Source organism: Mobula birostris, chromosome 17, assembly GCF_030028105.1.
Source record: "Mobula birostris isolate sMobBir1 chromosome 17, sMobBir1.hap1, whole genome shotgun sequence".
Lineage (NCBI taxonomy): Eukaryota > Metazoa > Chordata > Chondrichthyes > Myliobatiformes > Myliobatidae > Mobula > Mobula birostris.
The window spans coordinates 45,381,856-45,407,768 of record NC_092386.1 but is presented as its reverse complement, the minus strand read 5'-3'; the positions used below and the strand labels follow the sequence as shown (position 1 = coordinate 45,407,768).

The following is a 25,913-nucleotide window of genomic DNA, read 5'->3' as shown; positions in this document are numbered from 1 at the left end:
CCATCTAGGCCGTATTCTATTCTCACTGTTACCGTCAGGAAGAAGGTACAGGAGCCTGAGGTTATTACACCTCAACTATCATCCTCTTGAAACAGAGTGGATACCTTCACTCACCCCAACAATGAACTGATACGTCAACCTGTGGACCCACTTTCAAGCACTCCACAACTCTCGTTCTGAATATTTTTTTTTGTATTTGCACAGTATGTTGGCTTTTGTATATTGGTTGTTCATCGTTGCTGTGTGCAGATTTTCATTGATACTTTTTTTTTGATAATAGATTTACTTTGAACTTTGAAATAAAAAAAGGAAATCTGAATTAAAAATTATTGGAACTATTTAGCAGGTCAGGCAGTATTTGTGGAAAAAGAAGTAGAGTATACATTTAGAGATGACAGAAGATGAAATTTATTGAGTTGTAACATTAACTTTGTATCTCTGCGTACAACTGCTGCCTTACCTGATTTTTGTAAATATATATATTAGAGGAATTTAACTAGGTTAATTCCTGGGATGAGGAGTTTAACTTTTGAGGAAGGCAAGAGCAGATTGGTCCTATGCTTGTTAGAGTTCAGGATAAAAAGAGATAGTTTGATTGAAAAGTGGATGCTGAAATTTGCATTAGTGGGGAGAGAGGTTTCCAATTAAGAAAACATTCTTCCACTCTGTCTCTCTTTCTAAATGCATGCGTCTTTGGACTGTGGGAGGAAACTGGAGCATCCGGAGGAAACCCAGGCAGTCATGGGGCGAATGTACAAACTCCTGACAGACAGCAGCAGGAATTCAACCTGGGTGTTTGGAAATGTAAAGCATTGGGCTAACCACAATGCTGCTGTAGTTTTAGTATAAAGGATTACCCATTGAAGACAAATGAGAAGGAAACTTTATGGAATTGGAATTGGTTTATTATTGTCACATCTACTGACATACGGTGAAAATCTTGCATACTCTTCATACAGATCAAATTATTACACAGTTGTTACACAAACATTGATCCAGATTAAAACAATTTTTCAGAACAAAATAACATGCAAAAGTATTGTTTAAAAACCCAAGGGTTGTGTTTTATGAGGCATCTTCATCGTCCTATCCATGCTACGAAGTTTATCTATTTAAGTTAACCCATGAGATAATGTCACTACACTTAGTAGGTTCTTCAAAATGACTTGGGGTAAAGAAGGCTATTTTATCTAAAGAATTGTACAAATTTGTGAACCTTCCCAGATTGTCAAACATGAAATGTCTCAATTTTTAGAGATGTATTGGTACTAATATATTAGGTAGACTTCTTTGGGACAGCAACATCAGATCAGTTTTCCTATAGTAATCTGGATTTGCCTTTCCAATATATTTGCATCTGTGAAAGTTTGGAAGACCAGACTCTTAGTGATTGACAAAGTGGCAACCAACGTTTGTTGCTGACCTTGAAGAAAGCCGCTCGTGACTATCCACTGATGTTTTGAATGGATCTTTATTTCCTAGGGTTACATTTGTTATGATATTGGCCTGAGGGAACTCTGGTTTTGTAGTGTGGTCTCACACAATGGTAATTGTTCTCAAGTCTATTGAGCTTCCAATATTGAAGAACTAGACAGTAAATGTTAGGGTCCTGTATAGTACTGCAGAACAGGGAAGTCTAAAAGTACATGGATCCCTGAAAATAGTGACACAGGCAGACAGGGTGGTGAAAAAGGTACTTAGCAGGCTTGTCTTCATCAGTCAGGGCAGTGGGTGTAAGAGTTAAGATGTCATGTACAATTGCACGAAATGTTGGTGAGACCACACTTAGTGGACTGTGCATTTCTGGTCACCTAGCGATAAGAAATGTATCAACAAGCTGAAAGGATGCTGGAAGGATTCATAAGGGTGTTACAGAGTCTGTAGCCATGGGTATAAGAGGAGACTGGATAGGCTGGTGCTATTTTCTTTGGACCATAAGAGGCTGAAGAGTGACCATATCAAGGTGTATAAATCATGAGGTTCAGAGATAAGCTGAATGGTAAATCTTTTTCCTAGAATCTGGGAGGCTATTGTTAGCAGGCATAGATTTAACGTGAAGGTGAGAGAGAAGTTTAAAGGGGAATTGAGGGCAAGTTTTTCCACAGAGAGGATGTGGAATGAACTGCTAGAGGAAGTGATAGAGGCATAATCGTAACTTTTTAAAACATTTTATTTTTATTTGGATAAGGTATTCACAAGTAATACACAAACTTTTTTTTACATATATAACCTTTTCCATTTTTTATGTGAGTAAATCTATATTAATTTGTACATTCACAAGTGCACATTGAGATAATATAGAAAATAATTAGGCGCTCAAGTAGATGTTTATGTGCAATTGTAATTCCACTCTATTAAACTAAATAATAATAGTTGTTATAAAAATATTAATAATAGTGGTTGAATACTAATTTCCATGTATCTCTTCTGGTCCAAAATTTTCCCAGATCTTTTCTTTACTTGTGTTACTTCCACATTTTCCAAAAAAAAACAGTAAACATTTGACCCAAGGGTGCTTACATTAACACTATTACTATGTTGGTGAGACACAGTATAAACCATTTGGAGAGTCATCTAAAGTCTGCTCGCTTTGGGGTTATAAATTCAATCCATTTATTCCAAATTTGATAAAATTTTTCCTTTTGAATTCTCAGAGAGTAGGTCATCTTTTCCATTTTAAATATTTCCAAAATGATTTCATGCCAATCTTCTAATGTAGGTGATGTTGGATTTAACCACTTTCTGGTGATTGATTTTTTGCTTCCCGCTAAAAGGGCCTGCAGCAGCTTTATATTTTTCTTCTGTTCCAAAAACAATACATGCCCCAATTAGAGAGTCTCAAAGTTCAGAGGTATCTGAGTCTTAAATACCTTAACTAATGTTCTGTGAATACCTTCCCAATATAAACTTAATTTAGGGCAATCCCAAAAAATATGGAAATGATTTGCCTCCTTGGAGCCACACCTTCTCTAACATGCCACGTTTGTGTCTTTATATTTTTCCTGGTATGGGATCTTGAAGTATCATAATATTTTTCCAACAATGTTCTCTCCAAATCAAAGAGTTAGTCAAAGACCACTGGAAGCTGCATATTTTCCCCCAAGCCTCCTCTGAAAGTACCAACCCTACTTCTTTCTCCCACTTCTTTTTAACATACAATGTGTTTTCATTTTTGACATGAGAGAGTGCATTATATAATCGAGAAATTGATTTACTTGGTACTGAACTGTAAGCCGAATTCAGAATCTTGAAAAGTTCTAATTCTACCGTTGATAAGTCTGTATATCTACAACTCTGGTTAACATGATGTCGTACTTGAAGGTATCTAAAAAAAAAAGTCATTGTGTTCTAGGCCATGTTTGTCCTGCAGGGATTGAAAACTTTGTAATACACTTTTATGTGTGAATGAGAGGTAGATTGTAAGACCTTTCTTTATCCACAGTTCAAATCTTCTATCTCCTCTGCTGGGAAGAAATTCGGTATCATAAACACACCATCTGAAAAGTTTTAACATGTCATTGATTCCACATGAATTAGCCACCTTCTGCCATACTTTTAATGTGAGATTTATCCAGCTGTTTTTAATCTTTTACAATTGGGCCATCAATCCTCTGTCCGGTATTGAGGCCTGTAGAGGAAAACTGTCAATCAATCCAAATTCTATTTCTTTCCATCTAGCCTTATATTCTCTATTGCACCAATATAATGGAGGGGTTATCTATGAAGCATAAAAATAATTTTTAAACAAGGAAGTGCCATACCTAATTGTAACTTTTTAAAGACATTTAAACAGATACATGGATAAGAATGGAGAGGAGTGGTTCAGAACAGGGGTTTCCAACCTCGGGTCCATGCATTCCTTGCTTAATGATATTAGTCTATGGCATAAAAATGTTTGGGAGCCCCCGGTTTAGAGGGATGTAGGCCAAACAGGAAGTAGCCAGGCAAATTGAAGTAGCCTAGATAGGGACGTGGTCAGCATGGGCAAATTGGGCTGAAGAACTTTGTTCTGTGTAGTTGCAGACATTGCTGTAATCCTTCTGTAAGGCTTGGTGTTTAGTGGTGGGGCATTCCGGGTGTTCACTCGGGTGATTACAAGACAGAGAAATAAATGAGCAGGCAGCTAGTTTAGGTGAATCCTGAAGGTATCTTGCTGTCTAAGCATTTTGTTTCTACATACTGAATGGGGAGAGGGTTTCCCTGAAAAAACTATCTGGAGACAGAGCAATGGATGTTTCCTCTGTAGATCAAGCGTCGTAGGGATTCAGGAGTTAGTGACAGACAGCTGTTTCTTTGATTACAGATCTGATTTCCAGATAGGATGTATCCTTCACAGTGTCAGGATTTAGAATAGCACTGAATGTCTGAAGAACTTTTGGGAAGGACATATAAAGTTTGAGGTCTGTATTGAGATAAGCAGCATAGATGGAAGCAAGGATGAGGGTCTGTGTGCACATTTTAAAGTGACACAGTGAAGCAAGATGTAGCTCTGCTGCTTCAGTTCCAGCAACCTTGGTTCAACGCTGACCCCAGATACTGTCTCTTTGGAACTTGCGCATTTTCCCTGTAACTGCATGAGTTTGCCCCTGATGCCCCTGTTTTCTGCAGTGTTCTCAAAGACGTGGTTGTTGGTAAGTTAACAGTTTCCTGTGAATTACCTGTAATATACAAGGAAATGTGTATGGGAATGCTCAATGGGCCTGTGGCAGTCTCCTGTATTGAAAAGAAGTAAGTGAAGAAGGATGTTAAAGATACTAAACTCTGGATTACTCTTGGTGCCTCGTGCTAATGTGAAAAGGAACAGAACATATGACTGAAGAGATGGTGCAGGAAGGAGGGCTTTTGATTTGGTGCCAAAATCAGTGTCCTGTTTGGCAAATGTGCTAGTAATGGCAATGAGAGTTTAAACCAGCTTGACAGTGGAATGGAAAGCTTAGTGAAGGTAGAGGAAGAATCAAATACAAAACTAGAAGTAGATAACAGATTAACTGGAAGTTCTGAAAGCTGAGAAAACAGAAGTTGGGCATACAGTGGTTGCTGCAGTTCATGGAATATGCTTATGTGTCTCGAATAAAGCAGAAGAGATGAGGTCACGGATAGGTGAAAGTATGATATCATAGCTATTCTGAAAACTTGTATTAATGAGTTCTCTGTCTAGGTGGCATTCAAGCAAAAGTTTTTCACTGTATCTTGGTACATGATACAATTACAAACCAATCACACAGAGAAGCCTGATGGAAACTATTTTTGAATTTAGTATTTTCAGATAAGGGGAGCAGTGGGATAAGTTAGTGGCCATATTTATCAAAGAAATAATCACACTTGAGAGAATGGGTGATAAGATAGGTGGATGATCGAAAGAGACTATATAGTTTGTCTCAAAGAATAATAAAGGGGTATGCACATTGTTTAATAATACTGTGGGAGCTCGTTGGTTGGGAGGATGTCCATAAATCAGGCTTTCATCATTTGAGGAGGGCCTGTACTGTATTCAGGGTAGTTTGGAGAAAAACTACCCTGAGCCCACCATGAGGGTGTCTATGAAGAACACTGTCACAGGAAAGCAGCATCCAACATCAAGAAACCTCACCATCTAGGCCATGTTCTATTCTCACTGTTGCCATGAGGAAGCAGGTATATGAACCTTAGGTTATTACCCTCAACCATCAGCCTCTTAAACCAGAGTAGATAGCTTCACTCACCCCACAATGAACTGGTACCTTAACCTGTGGACTTACTTTCAAGTACTCTACAACCCACGTTTTCAGTGTTATTTATCTGTCTTTTTTGTACTTGCACTATTTCTTGTCTTTTGTTTATTGGTTGTTTGTCCATTGTTGCTGTGTGCAGTTCTTCATCAATTCTATTCTTTTTTTTTTGATAATTAATTTACTTTGAACTCAAGTAAAAAAAGGATATCTGAAATAAAAATAAGAATAAAAATTATTGGAACTATTTAGCAAGTCAGGCAGTATTTGTGGAAGAAGTAGCACAGTTCACATTTAGAGTTGATATATGATGAAATTTATTGAGTTGTAACATTAACTGTGTATCTCTGCCTGAAATTTTTAACTATGTTCATTCCTGGGATGAAGGGTTTAATTTGTGAGGAAAGCAAGAGCGGATGGTCCTATGGTCGTTAGAGTTAAGGATAAAGAGAGATGGTTTGATTAAGACACAAGGTTCTGACAAGGTTGGTCAAGGTGGATGCTGAAATTTTCATTAATAGGGAGAGAGGTTTCCAATTTGAAAACATTCTTCCGCTCTGTTTCTCTTTCTGTGCACACGCGTCTTTGGACTGTGGGGGAAACGGGAGTGTCTGAAGGAAACCCAGGCAGTCATGGGGTGAACGTACAAGCTCCTACAGACAGCAGCGGGAATTCAGCCTGGGTGTCTGGTACTGCAAAGGACTATGCTAACCATTACACTACTGTAGTTTTAGAATATAAGGCTACCCATTGAAGACAAATGAGAAGGAAACTTTTGGAATTGGAATTGGTTTATTATTGTCACATGTACTAGGGTATAGTGAAAAGCTTGATTCAGATCAATCGTTACATAGTGCAATGAGGTAGAACAGGGTAAAATCACAGAATCCAGGATAAACATCTACAGAGAAAGTGCAGTGCAGATAAACAATAAGGTGCAAGATCCTAACGAGAGATTGTGAGGTGAAGAGTCCATATTTTTGCAGTAGGGAATTATTCAATAGTCTTATAATTGAGTTTTGTGGATCTTTGGAATTCTCAGCCCTAGTAAATTGTGCAGATTAATTCATTGAAATGTTGAAGACTGGGGTAGAGATGTCTTTGGGTGTTGAAGGCCATGGGAACATGCAGGAGGGTTGAGCAGCCATAACCATTTTGAATGGGAGACTCATGTTATGGTGCGTGGTCACCTCCAGTTCCTACACAATATGCCATCATCCCTTAAGTCCATCAAATTTATGTCATCTTACCGCAGTCCTACTCCCTGCTATTTTTCCCGTGTGTTATATTTTCTCTTCACGTAGACATTAAGAAAGAAGATGAACACGAATGTAAATAAACATCTCAAAACCTTAGACTCAGAAATAGATTCCACATCTTCTGTTAGTTGTTCAGGACTTGTGAGATATTTTAGCAGTAATTATGATTAGCAGGAAAATTGAGTTACACCTGAATCAACTTAATCTTTTAAGTGTACTTACTGTGAGTATAGTACATAAAATGTCGAGTTTCATTCGTTCGAATCATTTTAACACGAGTTAGATTGAAGACTATCACTGCAGGAACTTTTGGATTTAGTTTAATTAGATATATACAGTATGTGTGAACTCCTGAAGTTGCTATTGGTTTAACAGTGCAATGTTGATCACCACTGATCATTTGCTTGTTTCAGTCTGTTCCTTTATTTTTAATGTTTATTTTTATATAAGTAGATTTAACCAGAGTCAGTGATTTATGCTTTGCCAAGTACTTGAAGCGAGCAGGTGAAAAATGCAAGAAATGACGAGGAAGCAGAAATTAGAAAAATATCTTTTAACCAAGTTATAAAAGGAGCTCTTTACTTAGAATATAAAATGTTAGAAGTAAATTAGATTGTTATCGCAGTATCAACCAGACTTGTGTCAAAAGGCTTCCTTTATTTTTTGATGTATACTCAACGGTAGTCAGGATGAACATGAAATGATTCATCAATAATGGATATTTAGAGGTAAGTATTTTAGGGAAATTCCACCATATATCCAGTTATTAACGAGTGTAGCCCTTGTGATCTTCAGATCTTTTTGATGATCATCTTAAATGATTAACTGACGATCAAAAGACTCCTGCAGTTAAGGTTTACAGATTTCATGTGACAGAAGTGTGGAAGTTAGATAATACAAGGAGTAATAAATGTGTTAAAATTAACCAGAAAATAAAATTATTGGGAAAGGCTAAAGGTATAAGTAACAGTTAACTAGACCAACTTCCTAGGAAGGTTGAAGCTACCTCCATGGGTCTAATTAATCTCCAGCTTGGTTTTACAGTAGGTTTCAAAAATGTTTCTGTAATCTAGTGAACCGTTGTGAAGCTATTGGACTTTTGTTTTTTAAACATAGGACAGTGCAGAGTGATATCTGGCTTTAAAATGCAACTGGATATGAGTGCTTGTGTACGTGAAGTATCTGGGTTCTGCTGGAGCCCATCATTTTCTATGTGCATAGTGGTGCATCTAGTAGATCCTCTGGCTCAAAATGACAGTGACCAGGTTGAATCCTGACTTTGGGTACTGTGTGGAGTTTGCATGACATCCCTGTAACCACATGAGTTTCTGCCAGGTTCTCCCGTTTTCTCCCTCCTTGCAAAGACATGTGGGTTGGGGCATTAATTGGCCACTATATGTTACCCCTACTGTGTATGTCAGTGAAATAATCTGGAGAGTTGATGAGTATGTAAGGAAAAAAAAAAGGACTAATATAAGATGGGTATAAGTGGATGGTTGATGGTCAGCATAGACGGAATAGGGTAAAGGGCCCATTTCCTTGCTGTATCTCTCCGACTATCAGTACGTGAATGAGTTACACAGTATTGTGTGAATTTATTGTCTGTTTTGAACGAAATGTTTTAGAAATACTATACAATTAAAGAAACTGACAGTGGCATACAGTACATGCATCATATGGATTCCCTGTTCCTCATATGCTTGTCAAAGGTCACCAAAATTAACCTTTACTTTAACATCATGTGGCTGAATAAAGTTAAACACTTGCGGATTTTTTTGATGCTGTTATATTAATATGAAGTAATTCTTTTCTCTGGCTAGTCATGGAGTTTGTATAAATACTGACCAACACATATCTCTTCTTATCGCAGAACACTACTGAAGCATTAAAATTATTTCCAATGATCGGTCAGTTTCTGGGTAGACTTTGCTGGAACCCTTTTGTTGTAGCACATGGTAAGTTTAAAAAACAAAAACCTTTGTTCAGTCAAAGTTATTTTCATCTTCGGGTATAGCTACATAACTTGAGAGGAAGACTTCCTTGAGATCTAATATTATTCTTATAATATTAAAAATTGTATTTTCAGGCATCTTTTCTCTTGTTTTCACTAAATTTCATAGTTCTAACATCTCATCAAGGCAGTAATGATCCGTCATTTAAAATTAATGTGATTGGAAACAGGATACCACTTGTCATTTATCATCTTTAATAATTCTGCATAATCATCATTAATAATGCATTAACATAAAAAAATCCAGTCATATTTAATGCTTCTATTGAAACCTTTCTTTAGTCATGGATATGTAGTTTTGATTCTTGGCTGTACCCTACATGATCCTTGGTGTTTTGACTTCTAATACACCTAATGTAACATTAACATATAATAACAATAAATTTAATTTTTAGGACAGCATTGGCCAGGGAGGTTTTATTATGTGAGTTTTAAAGTAATTAGAAATACTGAAGATCTCCTGTATGAAGTAATTGTCAAATTGATAATAATCAAAATCTTGTCTGTAATATATGTTTCAACAGAATGCCAATGTTCCATCATTAGGGATTAGTGAGAATCCTTGCTCGTACTTTTAAGCAGAGAGAAATTACTTTATAAGCTTTATATGATGGCTTCAGTTATAAAGAGGAACCTGGAAGTGTTTTAAGGAATTAAGTATGAAGGACGTAGGAAATAGGCAAGATGAACAGATGAGATGGAAAATAAAAACTTCAAGGGTTACACTTGCATCAGAATCACTTATGAAATCAAAATGCTTCGATTTTATCAAGTATTAATTATACTAGAAGATGGAGAAATCACCTGTTTTTGGATGGATATTGACATTGCATCTATGCTTACTGCCACTTTATGTCAATGCTCTTGAGATACTCAAGCTGGTGACCCAAAGCTTAAATAAATAGGTGCCTGTGAAAGAGTATTCTAAAGAAGAAAATAGATATAGCTGCTGGAGAAGGAGACACTAATGTTAGAGCTATTCACTTAGTTGGCTAGAATTGAAGGAACCTGAAATTTGAAAAAAAATTGCTAAGGATTCAAAAATTGAACTTTGTTAAATATTAATGTCGTAGATATAAATACCATTAAAATCAGCTTTTGTTTTCAGCAGCAGCTCAGTACATTACAATCACGCCAAACATAATTTAACATAAATTATACATATTCAATATCTGTGCACGTTGAGGGAAATACAGTTCCAGATAGAATTTGCTTTTTTTTCAGGTCAAATTCAGTAATTTTTTTTGCAGTGGGGAAGAAGCTGTTGTTGAACCTTAAAGTATGGGTCTTTAAGCTTTTGTACTTTCTGCCAGACTGCTGCATCGAGAAAAGGCCATGGCCCGGATGGCAGGGGTCCCCAGGGATAGATGTCACCTCCTTGAGACGTGAGAGCTAGAAGGGGACATGAGAAGGCTTTGCAAGTAGGATTAAGGAAAACCCCAAGACATTCTGCATGAAGTCTGTGAAAAACAGGATGACTAGTGTGAGATTATGACTGATCAGGGATGAAAGAGGAAATGTGCCTAGAGCTAGAGGAGGTAGGTAGGTAGGGGAGATCCTTAGTGAATACTTGGCTTCAGTATTCACCAGTGAGAGGGACCTTGATTGCTGTGAGGGAGGCATAGTACAGGTTAGTATACTGGAACATGTCAACATTAAGAGAAAGGATATGCTAGAACTTTTGAAAAGCATTTGGATAGATAAGTCCCTGGGGCTGATGGGATATACCCCAGATTACTATGGAAAGTGAGGAAACAGATTGCTTTGCCTTTAGTGATGATCTTTGTGTCCTCATTGATTCTGGAGTGTGGCAGATGTTATTCCTTTGTTCAGGAAAGGTAATAGGGATAACCCTGGGAACTGTAGAACATTGAGCCTTAGATCACTGATGGGCAAACTATTGGAAAGGTGGCAGGTTGTACCTTACAAGCTTGATTGAATTATTGGAGGCAGTTACAAGACAAATTAATGAATGTAGAGCAGTGGATGTAGTGTATGTGATTTTAGGAAGGCATTTGACAAGTTGGTGTCCAGTGGTGTTCCACAGGGATCAGTTCTGGGACAACTGCTCTGTGTGTGAGAGAGATATAAATATATATACATATATAAAAATGCAAATGCATACACACACTTTTGAAGGTCAAATTTAAAGGCACACTACAGGGTTAATGGCAGGATTCTTAGCAGTGTAGGGGAACTTGAGCTTTATGTCTGTAGGTCTCTCAAAGTTGATGAAGTGTGCAAGAAGGCTTTCATTGGTCAGGGAATTGAGTTCCAGAACTGTGAGGTAATGTAGCTGTATAAAACTGGTTAGACCGCACTTGGAGCATGGTGGTCACTTCATTGCAGGAAGGATGTAGAAGCATTAGAGAGGGTGCAGAGGAGATTTACCAGGATGTTGGCTGGATTAGAAAACATGTGTAAGGGGGTTTCGTCTTTTATGTTACTGCGGAGGCTAATTAAAATGGCTTCTTTGTTATGTTATACTTGGGAATGCTTCTTTGTTATGTTAAATGCTGAGAAAGTCTCTAGTAAGACATTTGCTTGGGTTAGTACAGATAGCAGGGTGCTATTAACCAATTGGGATAGTTGTTATGATTTTGGTGTATCTGGAAGATTTGTATGCGTGGGGTTTTGGGGCAGAAGGCGGGAGAGAAAGGCAGAAGATGGACCAGGTGCTGTGAGTCCGCTAACGGGGTCGGACCCCCGAGGAGGGTGTTTGGCGAGGAGTGGAGACGGAGACAGACTAGGGTGGAGTGTCTGGTCGACCACCGTTGTTGGTCCCAGGCGGCCAGTCAAGGTGGTCCGAAAGGTTGCAGGGTGAAGAAGAAGAAGAAGAGTCTTGAGCTCCAACTGTTTTGTGCACAAAGAGATTGAACTTTGATAAGTGTGGCGCCTTTTATTTTCCTTTTATATTTTATTCTCTATTAATTATATAGTTCCAGTAATACCTATAAACTGTAAATCATTTAATCGTATCTGGTGTATTATCTGTTATTTGGGCGGGGTGGGGTACATCACACAGCATCCACACAAACTAATTACCCAGTTTGGCGGGGCCGAGGGCTGTTTCCCTAGACGACAGCGAGCCGAGTGACCCTGAGCATGGCCGGGAGAGCTACACATGTCTTATGAGGAAAGGCTGGGTGAGCTGGAGCTTTTCACTCTGGAGTAAAAGAGGATGAGAGGTGATTTGATAGAGGTGTACAAGATGATGGGAGGCATTCATAGAGTGGACAGCCAACAACCTGTTCTCAGGGCAGAAATGGCTAATTGAGGGTGTTACTTTAAGGTGATTGAAAGAAAGCAACAGAACAGATGTCAGAGGTTGGGTTTTCACACAGAAAGTGGTGGATGTGTGCAATGTGTTGCCAGGGCTGGTAGTAGAGGCAGATACATTAGAGACATTTAAGAGATTCTTAAATAGGCAAATGGATGAAAGGAAAATAGGCAAGGTGCGAGGGAGGCATTAGATTGATCATGGAGTAGGTTAAAGGTCACCACAATGTCACGGGCTGAAGGGCTTGTACTGTGCTGTACTGTTTTATGTTTTAATTCCTGGAACTCGCTATGCATCTTCAGAAGAACTGTGGCACTTCTAGAATGTAGCTCACCATTTCTTTGATGGTCAATAAATTCTGACCCTGCCTGTAATCATCCCAAAAATAAATATATATTGAAAAAATTCAAAACCAGGGAAATACTCAGTGTTCTATACAGTAAATTGGAGTTGATTTTGATTCTATCTCACTTGAATCGGAATCTGAATCAGGTTTAATATCACCAGCATATGTCGTGAAATCTGTTAACATTGTGGCAGCAGTACTATTCAGTACATGATAAATATAGGGAAAAAATGGAATTACAGTAATTATGTATATTAATTAGTTAAGTTAAAATAAGTAATATAACAACACAAAGAAAAATAAGAGTAGTGAGGTAGTGTTCATGGGTTCGATGTCCATTTGGAAATTGGCTGGCAGAGGGGAAGAAGCTACTCCTGAATCGCTGAGTGTGTCTCTTCGGGCTTGTGTACCTCCTTCCTGATGGTAACAATGAGAAGAAGGCATCTCCTGGGTGATGGGGGTCCTTAATGATGGACGTCGCCTTGCTGAGACATCTCTCCTTGAAGATGTATTGGATACTATGGAGGCTAGCACCCATGATGGAGCTGATTAATTTTACAACTTTCTGCAAGTTATCTTGATCTTGTGCAGGATAGCTCCACCCGTGACCCCCACCACCCACCCCCCCCCCCGTACCAGACAGTGATGCAGCCAGTCAGAATGCTCTCCACAGTACATCTGCAGAAGTTTTTGAGTGTTTTAAGTGACAAACTAAATCTCCTCAAACTCCTAATGAAATATAGCTGCTGTCTTGCCTTCTTTATAGCTGCATCAATATGTTGTGACCAGGTTCGATCCTCACAGATATTGACACCCAGGAACTTGAAATTACTCACTCTCTCCACTTGTGATCCCTCTGTGAGGATTGGTTATGTTTCCTCATCTTACCCTTCCTGAAATCCGTAATCAGCTCTTTGGTCTTCTTAACGTTGAGTGCAAGGTTGTTGCTATGACACCACTCAGCTAGCTGGTATATCTTGCTCCTGTATGCCCTCTCATCACCATCTGAGATTCTGCTAACAATGGTTGTATCATCAGCAAATTTATAGATAGCATTTGAGTTATGCCAAGCTACACAGTCATGGATGTAGAGAGAGTAGAGCAATGGGCTAAGCATACATCCCTGTGAAACACATCCTTGAAACTTGTGGGCTCAGAGCTAATTTTGATATTAAAGAATCCGTATAGTCCAGCTTCATTGGAATATGACTGGTGTTGGACCACAGAAAACCCAGACCTCAGAGATTGCCCCCAGTCATCTTCCTCTGTACAAGACAACTTTCCGAGTGACATAAGGATTCCCAGAACTGTCTGTAACCTGTGGTTTACGTAAGTAAAAGATACTGTTGGCTGAAATCACAAAAGTTGCTCTGGTAGCTTAATTAGCTACAGATTAGTATTGATCTTTGTAAGAACTAATTAATTGGTGTAAATATGTACTACAGATTCAAAAACTGATGAACCATAGGAGTTGCTGGACCATAGAATGTTGGGCTAGAGAGTTTCAACCTGCGACTCTCCAGTCCAACATTGAGACTTTTAGCCTAATCAGTACTATTGTTCTTAAAGTTTACATGTAATCCTGAAATATAGCTTTCTCGTCAATATGGAGATGCTTGTTTCAGATACTCTGTGTGTTTGTTCATTCCTGCTTTGTAAATGATATTCTAATCAGTATCGACAATACAAAATGTAAGTATGTTTACAACTACTATTAAAAATCTGGCTGAGGATATTTAGTCAAATCTAGTTTACAAAGTGCACCTCTTTCTTATTTAAATTCAGGCTCCTTTATTGTTTGTTAATGCAGATGAAAGCCAGCAGCACCTGTTGGAATGCTTGTGGTGTCTTTACAGTGCAGAACCTGAGAATCCTGTGGAACAAAAGGCGAATGACTGGATTTGGGTAAGACCTGGCTCTTGCAACTAGTGTCGGACTTTTAAAATGAGTTTATATTCCCACCAGTAATTTCTGTGGGAAATTCTCCTATTATACCCCTTAATTTAAGTAAATGATCAGTGGAAATCTCAGAAAAATTTGTTTACTGCTGAAACAAATGGCAAGAAACTGTAGAACATTTATGAAGCTTTTAAAATGCGTTTATATACAGTACAGTGGATTCCGGTTAGTTGGGCCATCGGTCAATCAAGACAGCTGCTTATTTGGGACAACTGTTAAAGAACAAAAGATATTGAGTAAATAACCAGAATTCTTGTTGTTTATTTGGGACATTATGTCGCTTAATTGGGACAGGAGACTTTTGCCGAACAGTGTCAGACCTGTCTACTCGTGAGGCTGTTAGACACTAAACCATGCTTAGAGCAAACAGTTTTTAAATAGCATGTTCAAAAAACAGTGATTTTGTCACTGATAGTGGTTGAGAAATAAGCAGTTAAACAATTCAGAACTGTTTTGCTCACTGCATTTTCAAGCATTCAGGCTTGGAGATGCCAGAAACGGCTGGGAGTGAAAATGAATCAACATCACTACTTCAACAAGTTAAGGAAATAAGTAGAAGGTATTGACATTCATCTTGAATGTTACAATGAAAATTTAAGATTTAAAGAATGCAATCGCACAAAGGATTATATGAAGCTAGTTCAATGTCTATACTAGGTGACTGAACTGATTTTGTTCATTTACAGTCAATCAAAAGAACGTGGCAGCTAGATTAATTCCTCCATTGATAACTATTAGGAACTACTGCATAGTTTTATAGTACTCTAGTACTCCAGTAGCATTGTTCTGTTTCTGTTATAATTTGTTCTGTTTTTCATTTAAATACATAATTTATTACTCAGTTAAATGGTAGTTTGACTTTATAATACTTTTTAAAATATTTTCATGAAACTTTGGCTAATTGGGGCAGTCACCTGAGCCAAAATGTATTGGTACTTATGTGTCCTAATTAACTGGAATCCACTGTACCTACTGTACATTTCATGCCTTCATTTTAATTGATTTAAAATAAAGCTAAAATAACACTAATAATTCAATTGGTAATTTTTAATAGATACTGTAAATTATGAATTAACTATGAACAGTAAGTTGATCTACTGCCAAATTTTTCTAAATGTCACATTGATTCCTATTTTTGAAATGCGATTGATTATTAAAAATATAATTTGTGTATATTGCACAGCATTCAAACACCATACATAATTTTACATAAAATATCATAAGCCAGTGAGTCTCTGCTTGTTTCAGATTGTGAAATAACTCAAATGCTTTACTATCAAATACGTTTATATATTTTTTGTATCTCTATGGGAAACATTTCATTCATACAAAACAAAAGGTAAATTTTGTTTAGTAACATAATCCTGCCACTGTCTGTAAGGAGTTTGTCTGTTGTCCCCGTGACCGTGTAGGTTTCCTCTGGGTACTCTGGTTTCGTTCCGCAGTTGAAAGACGTATCAGTTGGTAGGTTATTAGGTCATTATAGATTGTCCCTTGATTAGGCTAAGTTTAAATTGGGGGTTGCTGGGCAGTGCGACTTGAAGGGCTGGAAGGGCCTGTTGTGTGCTGCATCTCTATAAATAAATAGAATCATAGAAATGATAGAAGGATCTGGTATTGTTTAAGAGCAATTATGCAATTGTTGGCTCTGTGGTTTAATTGAGCCTATAAATGGGTAAATTTTCTGGTGTGAAGGAATGGTACCAGTTGCTAATTTCACATACACTTGTACTTTTGTGGCTGTTAGACCCCAATAGGAAAAATTCCCACAGAAATTACTGGGGAGACTTTCTTTGAGGGCTTGCACTAGAACTTGCTGTGATGAATGCTGTCTCAGTACTGCGTCTTTTTTGGGCAGGCAACTGTGTATCTCCAGACTAATCAAACAGAAGCATTGTGACTGAGCATTTCTTGAGTCTGAATTGTAAATTAAAATATCTAACCCAGCCCCAGATTATGCACAAAGTGAAATGGAGAATGAGCAAGAAAGTAAGATGGGAAGAAAAAATATTTCATTTTAAAATGTTTTAATGTCTCCAAGTATAATTTCAAATTTGAAGGAGGAAGTCTGCACTCAAAAAGTTGATTTTTAGTGGCAGTGTGACTGTTTAACAGTAATTAAGAATTGCCACTGAATTCAAGACTTGCTTCCACTGAAATGAATAAGGCCTAAGTTTTATCCTAGTTATTTTAGAATCAGAGAAACAGCTTGTAAACAGTCCAATATCCATGAAATCTGCACTAGCCTTCAAGCACCCATTTGCACTAATCCTGCATTACTCCCATTTTTCAAAATTCTCCACCCTTGTCATCTCCCGCCAAATACTACAATTTGACACCACACAGCGGTCAGTTAAACTACCAACCCTTGTGCCTTTGGGATGTGAAAAGAAATCAGAAAACCCGAAGGAAATACATGTAGTTATAGGCAGAATGTACAAACTCCACACGGACAGTATCCAAGGTCAGGATTGAACCCAGATCTATCGTGCAGTGAGGAAGTTGTTTCACTATCTGTGCCACCATGATTTAATTTAGTGTTTAGCGTGGATCTGTATTCTAGGAGCATAGCTTCATGTTGTTTTGACGTAATTCAGTGTTGAATCTCATAAGTCGAGATAGATATTTTGATGGAAGTGGTTGCTTTGGCTGATTTCTGTGCTTTAATTTTGCATGTGTTTTCATGTATTTCAATGTTCAAATGTCTATTGCCTTCAGTTAACATAAAACTTAATTTAGTAGCTGCTATCATGGTATTAAAGTGGAGATACATTCTAAGAACATGTGTTGACAGCTAGAATGTATGGTAGTATAATTAAAATGCTATATCTGGTCCCTATAGATAATAAATATGCTTCTGTAGCCCACAGCTCAACTACAAATAAAGCGAAAGAAGGAGCCATTTATTTAAAAACAAACATGTGTTAGCACTGATGGAGAAACATTTAACAATCTAATATTAATCAAGGCAAACTGTTCATCTTCTTTGGCACTTGGACCATTTATGACATCATTAACCTGCCTTTTTTAAAGAACTGAAGTGACCCCCTCTGTTGCTTAATAATGAGAATGCCCTGCTAACTACTTAGTTTTAAATCAAAAGTTTAGCATCTGTATAGAATGATTGTTTTACAGTTTTAGACAGCCTCTTGTGTGGTCTTTATTGCAGACATGTCACATTTTAAGCAGAAGAAAAGCCAACTTGGGCTTTTCCATTAGCGTTCTACATTTCAAATTCTGTTCATACCAGGCAATACAATTCAACAACCCAAGCACTTTTAAAAAAAAAACAGAACAAGAACACCATTGGCTATGAAAATTGCTTTGTTCAACAATTTGAGGTAACTGCAGAGCATTTTATTTAGAAGCATATGTAGCAGAAGCAATGTGTTTTGTTAGTTCAGTGTGATACTAATACACCTACAGTTGCCACAACACAACTGTCAGATTCTCAAGAGATAATAAATAAGTTATGTTCTTGATTGGAGAGACTGCAATCACTAAATATTAATACTCAGATTTTCTTTAATCACTAGTTTCCCATTAGGGGGTGGTTAAGTATCTAATATACATTTAAAAGTATCCTGTTTCCCATATAAACAGTGAATATGATGTAATGTGGATGTGAATTATATCTTTCAATACTTTACTTAGTTCTTTTGTATTAAGGTAGAATGCATACAGTATTTTGTGGTTATAAATGGACTTCCATAGATTGTAAAATCTAATGTCTTGTCTCCTGATATATTTGCTGATCAGCTCTATTCAATTGGATTAGTAAATTATCTTCAGGCCATGAACTTTAGATCCAGTAAACCTAGGAGCCATAAAGATGTGGATTTAAAATATTATTTAATTCAAGAGAAATGCTTACAGATTATGAATTGTCTATGTTAGTAAATTCATAATTATGTTCTCACAATTCTCACAATTTTGAATATGAATACTGGATATTGTTTGTATGTAACTTAGAGTTTTGAAGCAAAAGGCAGACCCAGTGTGTGGTGGCTGCATTAGTGATCATGCTAGGGTTTGGCCATGTCTCTCTGAGTATCACCACCACTCTCTATGCACATAGGGATAGCTGAGATTAGAACAATACCTATGTTTCTCTCTCACTGCACTCTTTTTGGACATTAATGGGATTTTGAAAGTGTCATATTGTCAAGATAACAAAAAATGTATATCCAGGAAGAAAGATAGTCAAAATAATTATCAAATATTGGCTCATGTCTTTTTCTCAGTGAAATACAATTAAAAATCACTATACAAATAAATTGCTGCATTGCTGTATTAAAGTTGCTTTCTCCTTTATATCTATTCACAAAAAATTAAATACTTGGAAAGCAATCTTAAGTCCTTTCAGCAACTGTGCTGGCTTTTTAAAAAAAATTATACAGATTTATTCACCAATGCTATCTTGTGGATCTGTCTACTTTTCTATGATGATTGGAGTTTTGAGCTAATAAGCCATTGTCTGCAGATGCCTATCTCAGCCTCTTCTCATCATCTAAGGAAAAAGTACTGATAATATACAGAACTGTGTAATTTCATGGGACATCTGGTGTATCAACTGCACATAAATTTCTGGAGACACTTGATTTTTAAAAAAAATTCCTCTGTCCAGCTTGAGTTATTAATATTTGAGTGCAACCTATACTCACCTTCAAAAACACAGGCCCTATAAATCTGAGGAAAAGATTTAATTTCAGCAAAATATTTCACTAAGTAAAATTCTGCAGCTGCTTGAAATTTGAAACAAAAACAAAATAATGGATGTATGGGGTTTAACAACTTATCTGCATTTGGTGTCTATGCCGCCTATCTAGTGAGGTATGCATGTAACTGCAGTCATCTAAGGGTATCGTTAACCTGTTATTGCTCAATCCTGTGGCTATATCCAATTTGTTTCTCCATAGGTTGCCAAACGTTTGAGGGTTGTGTAACTACAGCATAAGCAAAGATTCCACCCACCCTGGACATGCTTTGTTCCCCCTCTCACTGGGCAGAAGTTACAAAAGCCTGAAAGCATGCACCACGATGAGCTAGGATAACTACTCTACTGATATAAGACTATTAAATGGTTTCCCAGTATGATAAGATGGACTCTCAAACTCACAATGTACCGCATTTTGATTTTGCATCTTACCGTCTACCTGCAATGCACTTTCTCTTTTGTAACACTTTACTCTGCTCCTTTGTCTTATGGGCTTATTCAGGGCGACAATCGTTATGGAGAGAAGGCAAGAGAATGGGGTTGAGAGGGATAGTAAATCAGCCATGATGGAATGCTAGCTAAGACTCGATGGGGCGAATGGCCCAGTTCTGCCCCTATTTCTTATGGTCTTTATTCTGCACTCCGTTAATGTTTTATCTTGTTCTACCTCAAAGCATTGTTGAAATGAAATGATCTGTATGAAAGGTATGCAAATAGGTTTTTCACTACACCTTGTACATGTGACTTCAATAAACAAATGTACTCATTGTTTGGCAGGAGGAGGAGTCTTATTGAGAATTATTCTCAGCAATTCAAATATGCTCTCAGAAGCTTGAATGATTGTAATATCCCACTGACTCATGAAATCCATGGTTCCGGAGAAGGAATATTTGCGATAGCACTACAACCTTAAAGTTCCTTTACAGAAGGAGCGGAACACCTCCCTAACTATCCACTGCACCTACTGTTCACGTGAGGCAGTACCTGCAGGTCCCACTTTGACTTTCTCAGCCCCCTTAGAACCCACAGAAATGGAGTGGAAGCAGGTCACTTGTGATCTCAAGAGACTCCCTAGGAAGAGGAAGCTATGATAACACTTTTGGCCAAATAAATTACTAAATATTATGCTGCCAATGCAGTGAATAGCAGCCTATAAGATATTGTTTTGTGATCATTTGCAGTGAAAATGTAATCCACAAATCAAAGGAAAATCTAAACTTGACATGCTACTTATGAAGGGCTAAGAAACCGTGCAGCAGACTCAGTTTTAGGAAATGACCTCATGTTATAAGTGAGGTCTGGACATTCATACTTTAAGACAGGGAATGATGGCAGGATGTGGCAGCACATAAAAACAAATTATTGCATGACTACCAGACATTTGTGATCCAGAGCTATAAATTAAAAACTTTGGTGTTTTTTTTAATCATGTGTGATGAAGATTTAACTAAGAAGCAAAACAAAATTAAATAAGGGCTGTAGTTTAGTTCTGCTGTGAAGTTATTAAAAATGATTTGTTTAATTGTAAGCAGCTTCTAAGGATGATTGGATTGGTAGTCAAAGATCTTGTGATTAGATTTATCAGTTTTTGTATTGGATCATGCTCTTCTGTATGTCAAAGTATTTAAAGGTTTCGCATTTCCAATTTAAAGGCAATTTTCAAAGCGACCTTAATATTTTCATTGATATTCTTTTTAACTAAATGGCCTTGTCCTCTGCTGTGTCCAGTTTGCTTTCTGAGCCTTGTTTATAATCTGATTGATAGCAGCAAAAGTCTCAGGCACATATATATAGCTAGGGTGCATAGTACTGTTGTAATTTTATGTATTGCACTGTACTACTGCAAAAAAAATCGTGACATTCATGAGCGATTATAAACCTCATTCTGATATGGGTCTCTATTGAGGACTTAGAGTGGGAGAGGGCAGGGAGAAGGGAATCACAGTTGGGAAAAGAGGAAGGGAGAGAGGAGCAGGTGGGAAGCACTAGAATGACATTCTGTAATGGTCAATAAACCAGTTGTCTGGTGACTCAGCTGGATGTGTCTTCACCTGTGCCACCCTGCCCTGGTATTCCTCCTCTGCCACCTGTCCCTCTCCACTCCATGTTGACAAATACAGTACTGTGCACCCTAACTATATATACGTATATCTACGTGCCTAAATCTTTTGCACAGTACTGTAGTTTTAATTTGATTCCTCTGAAGAAAGGCCCGCTATTCTTTAACCTTCTAGCCCATTCAGATTTGTACTCTGCATCTATAAATGGCATGTGGTGATGATGTGGGGGGGGGAGGGGGGTTGATGGTGAGGTGGAGGGTGAATTGGAGATGACCTCCATGGCTAAAATTCAGATCCCTTCCTTTTTACCCTTTCATGTCCAAAGGCAAAGTTGTCTACAGAAATATTGCTGCAAGGAATTCATTGTTGAAGGTCCCAAGGACCCAGCAAAAAAAGCTGTTTCTTGGAAACAAATAACTGGATGCCGCCCAACCAGTAGAAAGCACAGAACATCCACGGTGTATGGTCTGAGTGAAATCCAGCATAATTAGTAGCTGATGAGATTTTTGGCTTTTCTACCATAACTCTCAAGGACTGATTTGATGAGAATGACCAGGTGATTACAATCAGTCGGCTCCGAGAGAGATATCACATTCTCAACGCTTGACGCCAGATTCCTGAAACAGACATGCTGAGCTCTGTCATTGAAAGAAATTACCAGGTGATTAGAGGAAAAGATAAGTATGTGTTTTCAAAGTCTCCTTGGTAAAGAGTGCCTTCTGGGAATCCATGATCCTTGACTGCTGATGGTGACAAGGACATATTTGGATAGTATTGATAATCTTGTCCGTTCATCGAGAACACTGTAAATTGCAGAAGGAATGCATCATCTCTCAAACTACTCACCAGCTTCAGCAGCTGCTTCAGAATCCAAACTGGGTTTACTATCACTGACATATTGTATGTTGTGATATTTGTGCTTTTACGATGGCAGTTAGTGCAATGTAAGCTACAGAACAAATAAATAAGTGATGCAAAAAGTGAGGTACTGTTCATGGTCCCTTCAGAGATCTGATGGTGGAGGGGAAGAAGCTGTTCCCAACACATTGTGTGTCTTTAGTGTCCCTGATGGTAGCCATAAGAACGTCATTGAGACCCCCCATAATTGCAAGTCACTTTCTTTTCTTCTCTACTCAAATCTTATAATAACTAAGTCAGACTAACATTTGCTTCCTAATTATTTGCTACATTTGCATGTTGGTTTTCAGCACCTTGTGCACAAATACATCAAAGATCTTTTGAACATAAACATTAGTCAATCATTTACATGTTATAAAAAGAAACTCGTTTAGTCTGTTTTGTGCATCACAATAGTCTTCATATTCTCCATATTATATTCCATCTGCTGTGTTCTTGTCCACTCGCTCAGCTTAGCTGTATCCCCTTGAAGTCTCTTTATATCTTTCCTGTTCACAATCCTACATAATTTTATATTGTCAACGAACTTGGAAATATGACATTTGACTCCCGCAACCAAGTTGTCGATACAGACTGAAAACCTGGGACACACCTCTAACCCCTGTGGTACTCCACTGCTCACAGCCTGCCAACCTGTGTAAAATCTCTCTGTTCTTTTTTGCTTTCTGTCTGATAATGTTACCTCAGTTGCTGGGTTCAGGTTCTGATTTGTCAACATTGGTGTGTTTATTTATAAAGAGCTTACCAGAGCCTGAGGATTTGTAACTTTTTTGATCATCAGATTTGTACAATTGTGTCCCATCAAGTTTGGGATGTGTAATCAGCCTTTGGAGAGGGTCTCTAAAATCTTTAGGATGTGCTGATAGGAGGGCTGTATTGATGAATATGGATGTGTGGCATGCAGAGAGAAAAAGAAAAGGGAACTCGCAGATTGTGAGAATTAATATGATGGAGAAAGTAGATTGATGGTTTGGGGTGACTGTAGGATATGGATAAATATGGAACTGCATTCAAGTTTCTTGGCATTTGATCAAATCACTGGATGTAGGAGACCGCTATGATACTTGTGCTGGAGACTACCTCCAGTGTCTAAATGTACAGGCAGGCATGCTGATTTGCTGAAAACCAAAATACAACACATGCTGGAAAAATGAAAAAAAAAACAGAAAATGCTGGACGCAGTCAACAGGCCAGGCAGCGAATGTGGAAAGAGAAATGGAGTTGATGTTAAACCAGGAAAGAGAAAACAAATTTTAATTTGCAGAGACGATGGGAATGGGATACTTTATACCTTTATTGTCACCAAACAATTGATACTAGAACGTACAATCATCATAGCGATATTTGTTTCTGCATTTCCCGCTCCCTGGATTACAAATCGATAGTAAATATTAAAAATTTAAATTATATATCATAAATAGAAAATATAAAAATGGAATGTGTGCAAAAAAATGGAGATGCAGGTCTGGATATTTGGAGGTTACGGCCCAGATCCAGGTCAGGATCCATTCAGCAGTCTTATCACAGTTGGAAAGAAGCTGTTCTCAAATCTGGCTGTACGAGTCTTCAAGCACCTGAACCTTCTCCCGGAGGGAAGAGGGAGGAAAAGTGTGTTGGATGGATAGGACGGAGGAAATTACCTTGACCATTTGAGAGTAGGATTGACGTGGTGATAAGCTGGAGATGAAGTTCATTGGTTAGTAGGTAATGGGGATAGCTTAAATGAGAGAACATAAACTAAGGAATATAACAGTTGTTGAATTTGATACAGAGTCTAGAAAGCTGCACCAGGCCCAGACAGAAGGTGAGCTACATTGAGCCTTGTTTCAATAATGCAGGAGCCTAAACTGAGATTAAGGTGGGAGTAGGATGAAGAATTAATGGCATATCGTGGGACTGAATGCAGATGCTTCACAGGTGGAATTAAAAGATTCCACATCACCATTTAGATAGGAAGGCAGCTCACCCATCTTCTGCTTTTTATCCCTTAATCAACCCTTCAAACCATATTGTCAGTCATCAATTCCATGAACTTTGTCATATCTTCTATATCACAAAATTGACTGCAGTAACTTTAGAAATTCTTTTATTATCTGTAAATTGATTTAACAAAATTGAGTAAGATACCATTTGGAATCCAAATTCTTTGTCACTGAACCAAGAGATTCACAAGTGTCAGAATGTACTAAAAATCCCTGTGGAAGTGCAAATATTTATTAATATTGTAACTGTCTTGCTCTATGGTATCTTTTAGCATTAAAAAATGGGGTAACTCTCAAATTCAGTTGATTTAAATGTGGGAAAGAGGTACATGTGAAGTCCTTGACAGGTTTGACAGCTGGAGCCGAGAGAGATGGGGGAGATCTTAAATGGATTTCTTGGATCTGCATTTACTCAGGTAATGGAGACAGAATCTATAAAAGTGAGGCAAAAATAAAAACATTGAGGCCGTAGACCATAAGGTATTACACAGCAGGTGCCTAATGTCTTGAGGCAAATTAGGATGGATAAATACTCAGGGGCTGACAAGGTGTTACCTTGGACTTTGAGAGAGGCGAGTGCAGAAATTGCAGGGGCCCTAACAGAGGCATTTAAAATGAACTTAGTCACGGGTGAGATGCCAGAGTATTGGAAGAAAGCTAATGTTGTTCCGCTGTTAAAGAAAGGCTCTGAGAATAAGCCAGGAAATTGTAGGTCAGTGAGCATAATGTCAGTAGTGGGAAAGTTATTGGAAGGTATTCTAAGGGACTGTATTTGGATAGACAGGGACTAATTTGGGATAGTCAACATGGCTTTGTGTGTGGTAGAGTTTTGAGAATGTTATCAGGAAAGTTGCTGAAAGAGAGTCAGTGGATGTTGTCCGTATTGACTTTAGCAAGGCTGTTGACAAGGCCTCACATGGAAGGTTGATCAAGAAGGTTAAGTACTTGCTATTCAGGATGAAGTAGTAGATTTGATTAAACTTCCGCTTCACGGGAGAAACCAGGAAGTGGTAGTAGATGGTTGCCTCTCTGACTAAAAGCCTGTGACTAGTGGTGTGCTGCAGGGACTGGTACTAGGTCAGTTGTTATTTGTCATCTATATCAATAATCTGGATGATAATATGGTTAACTGGATAATGTGGACGATGCCAAGACTTGGGGTGTAGCGGACAGTAAGGAAGGCTATCAGAGCTTGCCGCGGGGTCTGGACTAGCTGTAAAAATGGGCTGAAAAATAGCAGATGGAATTTAATGCAGATAAGTGTGAGATGTTGCACATTGGGGGGACCAGCCAGAATTAGGGCTTGTACAATAGGGCACTGAGAAGTGCAGTAGAACAGAGTGACTGCAAATACCGATCCGTAATTCTTTGAACATGGGGTCATATGTATTTAGGGTCTTAAAGAGATCTTTTGGCACATTAGCCTTCCTAAATCAAGGTATTGGGAAAAGGAGTTGGGATATTATATTGAAGTTGTATAAGTTGTTGGTGTGGCCTACTTTGGAGTATTGGGTGCAGTTCTGGTCACCCACCTACAGGAAAGATATCAATAAGATTAAAAGAGTGCAAAGAAAATTGATAAGGATGTTGCTGGGACTTGAGGACCTGAGTTGTAGGGAAAGGTAGAATAGGTTAGGATTTTATTCCCTACAGCATAGGAGAATGATGAGAGA

The 25,913-nt window shown here is 38.0% G+C and overlaps 1 protein-coding gene across 7 annotated transcripts in view; it reads left to right on the top strand.

The window, feature by feature from the left end:
• The window catches only part of fancc (FA complementation group C), a 183,359-nt gene that overhangs the window by 37,100 nt on the left and 120,346 nt on the right, over positions 1-25,913 (top strand). For all 7 annotated transcript variants that reach the window (XM_072281638.1, XM_072281635.1, XM_072281639.1 and 4 more), the window contains exons 3-4: positions 8,838-8,922; positions 14,415-14,509. In XM_072281638.1, coding sequence (XP_072137739.1) covers positions 8,838-8,922; positions 14,415-14,509 — 180 coding nt within the window. The remainder of the gene's footprint in view (positions 1-8,837; positions 8,923-14,414; positions 14,510-25,913) is intronic.